At 66.8% G+C, this 3880-nt stretch overlaps 2 protein-coding genes across 2 annotated transcripts; one reads left to right on the forward strand and one right to left on the reverse strand.

Annotated features, from left to right (window-relative positions):
• Positions 1 to 612: 612 nt before the first annotated feature.
• On the reverse strand, positions 613 to 2010 carry MNEG_14285 (hypothetical protein; the record flags this gene model as incomplete). Its single annotated transcript, XM_014037242.1, has 4 exons — positions 613 to 638; positions 682 to 832; positions 1055 to 1179; positions 1569 to 2010. The coding sequence occupies 4 exons, from the start codon at positions 2008 to 2010 to the stop codon at positions 613 to 615; spliced, it is 744 nt and encodes a 247-aa protein (XP_013892696.1).
• Positions 2011 to 3040: 1030 nt separating this feature from the next.
• Positions 3041 to 3301, forward strand: MNEG_14286 (hypothetical protein; the record flags this gene model as incomplete). The annotated part of the gene is made up of 1 exon (XM_014037243.1): positions 3041 to 3301. A coding segment is annotated over one exon (261 nt), but the record flags the coding sequence as incomplete, so codon positions are not given.
• Positions 3302 to 3880: the final 579 nt, after the last annotated feature.

Below are 3880 nucleotides of genomic sequence, written 5' to 3' on the forward strand. Positions count from 1 at the left end.
GTGTATGGCGCCAGCGCCCTCTGCACCGCCTCAATCACATCCGTCACGTCCGCCGCACGCCCCGCCTCCCTCTCTACCCTCTGAATCTCCTGTTCGACGCTCCCCAGCCCCCGCGCCACCGTCCCCGCCACCGCCTCGAGCGCGCTCTGCACCGCGCCGCCCAGCTCCGACCCCGCGCGCGCCGCCGCGCGCCGCGCAGCCGCCTCGGCCGCGCCGCTCGCGACGGCGGCGCGCTGCGCGCGGACGCCCAACGCGACCTGCGCGGAGGCATCGGCGATGACGGGTCCGAGGGACGCGAGAACGGCCGAGGTTATTTGTTGCGCGACCTGGGTGGCGGCGCCGGCCGGGTCCTGGGCCACGCGGGCCGCGGCGGGGCCGGCGGCCTGCAGCAAGGACGCGACGCCGGGCGGCACTGCGGGAGGCAGGACAGGGGACGGGGGAAGGGGTATAACAATGAGTTGGGGTAGGTTGTCAGGGGGGAGACGGAAAGCGAGGGTGTAAAAATGGGTCGTGGGGGTGTGGACAGGGTCGGTGAAGGTTTGCGCGAACGCCCCTTCCATCGCGGTTTCTCTCGCAGCAGCCTTCAGGGCCAAAGGGATCTGCAAACCCACGCTACCCGGCAGCAACACGAGTGCACCCTGCAGTCACGGGGGGCGAGCGGATCAAGAAGAAAACACCCACCGTCGGCGTCCTGCGCAGCGGCGGCCAGCGCGTACACCAGGCCGTCCGGCCGCCCCTCCACCGCGCCCGCTGCAGCGGACAGCCCGCGCGCGAGGCTCGACGCCATCGCGCCTGCCGCCGTCAGCTGGGCGCCCGCCCAGCGTAGCTGCTCCTATTGGGTGTGGGTGGGCGGGTGGGTGCGGCCCACGTGAGGGTGGCAAGGCGTGCAAGTCGGCACCTTGGGGAAGGCAGCATAGACCTAGTGGCCGACAAAACAAGCAGCAAGCCGACTGTGCTGCGAGGCCCCAGGCGGCGAGGTGAACAGCAAGGAGCAGAGCCGGCCCCGCAAGCCGGGGCCGACGACGGCCGACGCCGTTCTGCGACGCGCACGCACCGCCGCGGGGGCGCCACCCTGAGCGACGGCCGCCAGGCGGGGCGCCAGGCTGGTGGCCAGGAAGTCCGCGGCGCGCCGCAGGAGGGCCAGCAGCGCCGACACCAGCAGATCAGTGTGGGGGTAGGCTGGTGGGGGGGAGTTTCGGGAGGGGAGGGGGGTGCATGGGCTACGTCAGGGCATCACCAGTTCAGCCTTGCGTGTGTCTGTCTGGATCCTAGGTTACGGCCATGTAACAGCCGAACGGCTGCACAGGTGATGATGCTCGGCATTCATGCGGATGACACGCGCAGGCTGCAGCGAATGCAGAGAGCACACCGAGACAGGTGAAGTGGGGCGAGCACACAGCCACGAGCAGAGTGCTAGAAGGGGTCAGACAGCTCCAATAATTGCGTTGACATCAGGGTGTGTGTCAGGAAAAGTTGTTGCGGTTCGAAGTCTTTCATCAGTCCCCCAATCGTGCACAATATCACAGGCAGCAGCAGCGCCTCTGGCCTCAAAGCGCGCAGGGACGCACCTCGCGGCGCCGCCTGGCCCGGCGTCGCGTCCGCCGCAGGCCGCGCGCGCAGCCGCTCCACCGCCGCTGGCGCGGCGCGCTCCTCCCCCTCAAGCACGCGCAACACGGCTGCTGTCAGCGCCTCCTGGTGCTCGCGCCAGCGCGCCGGGTCCGCCAGCTGCGCGGCAGCTGCCGCGGGGCCGAGCGCGGGCGTGGGGGGCGGCGTGGCTGCGGCTGGGGGGCCGGTCTGCTGCAGCCCTTGCTGCAGGCGATGCAGCATGTCGTCGATGGCAGCAAGCAGCGGCCGCGCGGCGGGGGCCTGCTGCTGCTGCTGCTGCTGCTGCTGCTGCTGCTGCTGCTGCGGTTGTGCTGCCGCTGGAGGAGCTTGCTGCTGCGGTGCCGCCTGGGGTGCCGGCGGCTGCGCGGCGCCGGGCAGGGCGCCGCCGGTTAGCATGCCCATCATGGCGCGTATGAGGGCGCCAGCCTGGAGATGGCAAAGGGGGGTCAGGAGGTCGGATGTTTGCGAGGCCGCGGCACATGACGCGGAAAAGGCGGCAGTAGCCTGCCATGGTGCATCCCTCGGCTGCTTTGCGACCCAAAGCAAGCAAGGGCTGCTAGGGTAGGACAGCCGCCAACGATGGAGGCCGACTCTGCACACATCGCAGGGCGCGAGTGTCAGTGCTTGCACGGCCGGGGATGCTGACCCACCGGGTCGACGGGTGGTCCGCCAGTAGTTGCTGCTGCCTCCTGACGCGGGGCCGCGCCCGTTGCCAAGCCGCTGCTCTCCACAACGTGCACGGCGTCACCAGGGCCAATCCCTTTTCGAAAGCAAGATAGAGCGAGGTGGGGTGTACACACTTTCCGTCGCAACTGCAGCAGATTCATGCAAAGAGACAGCACAGCACTGCCACTCTTGCATTCATGCATGCAGACATATCCAGGGTGGGGGTGATGCGGCTGAGCTCACCCAGCTCCCCCATCGTAGAGTCATCAGATAACACACGGCCGCGCCAAATGAGCCTTTGACGGTAGGCTGGCGTGCCCACGATCGTGCCTATGACATTCTTGAGTCCTGCAACGCTGGTTGTACTGGTGACGGACACGCTATACTCAGCAGGCACCAACGTTTTGACTCTGATGGAGTACGCGCCCGATGCATCCTCCATATTGCAGTGATCTTGTTCAGATCGCGTGAACGAGCTTGCTCGCAAGACAGGTTGATGTAGTTCATTCGAGATTGGGCAAGGCGTTCTCCTCACATTGTGCAAGCTCTCACGTAGCCATCAGGAGGAAATGTGCTGGGTGACCTCACCGCTGCCAGGGTGCCCCGGAGCTATAACCTCTCATAGCCGATTCCTTCGCATTGTTCGACTCGCGTGAACTCGTCTACACCAATGCTTTGTTAAGTCGCAACAGATCGGCATCACGACGACAGCAACGGTTGCCATCGCCACTGGGGTTTGCCATTTTCACTTGACCGGCGCGTCCTCCAGATGTTTGTATGGGAGGGAGCTGTTCCGCGGGAGCTGCCTCAGCCGATCCAGTGGCTGCTGTATAGCCTGCCGGGTGCTCGCTCCCTGCAGCCCGATGAGCAAGAGGCGAGCGCGTCAAGCACCGCCTGCAGCGGCCATACCCATGGCCGTGGCCATATCCATGGCGCACGGCGGTTGAAGCGGGCGCTGAGGAGCGCGCAGGTGGATGGGGCGGCGTACTGGCGGGCCCACGTGCTGGGCACCGCTGGCGCCCTTGTTCAGGTGGGTTGGGGCTGCGGCACGTTTTCGTGCCGCAGGATTGGCACAGCGAGGCTGCCTTTGCTGATAGATCTCTCCAATGCCTAAATAAGGACAGCGCAGCAGCTGTGGGTTTCAGCGGTGGTCTGTTGGGAAGCAAGGGCGGTCGTGAATTCGGCAGCGCGCCAGGGCCGCGCTGGGCATGCTGAGCTCCCTCACGATGCACAGCTCGCTGCCTGCACATGCGAAGCACGAATACACACACGCACGCATGCATGCACGGCGGCACCTGCAAGGAGGGTGTGCATGCATGGCTCGCGCCGTGTGAGCGGCGCTTTGCATGCGAGCACAAGCCATCAGCTTCAGGCCAAGACGTGCCGACATGTGTTGGCACCGTCGCCCGCCAACGACCCCTGATTGTATTGGTTGCCGCTCGCCCCTGACAAACCGACCGGCCTCGTCATGCGAATTGCGCCGCCCCTCCTGGACCGCCCCGCAGTATGGCGGCATGGCGTCCGCCGTCGCGTCATCCGCCATGTCCCCCCAGGGGCCCGGCGGCTGCGACCACAACGGCCGCGAGCGCGCGGCGAACCTCATCACGTC

This window comes from Monoraphidium neglectum, assembly GCF_000611645.1.
Source record: "Monoraphidium neglectum strain SAG 48.87 unplaced genomic scaffold scaffold04380, whole genome shotgun sequence".
NCBI lineage: Eukaryota > Viridiplantae > Chlorophyta > Chlorophyceae > Sphaeropleales > Selenastraceae > Monoraphidium > Monoraphidium neglectum.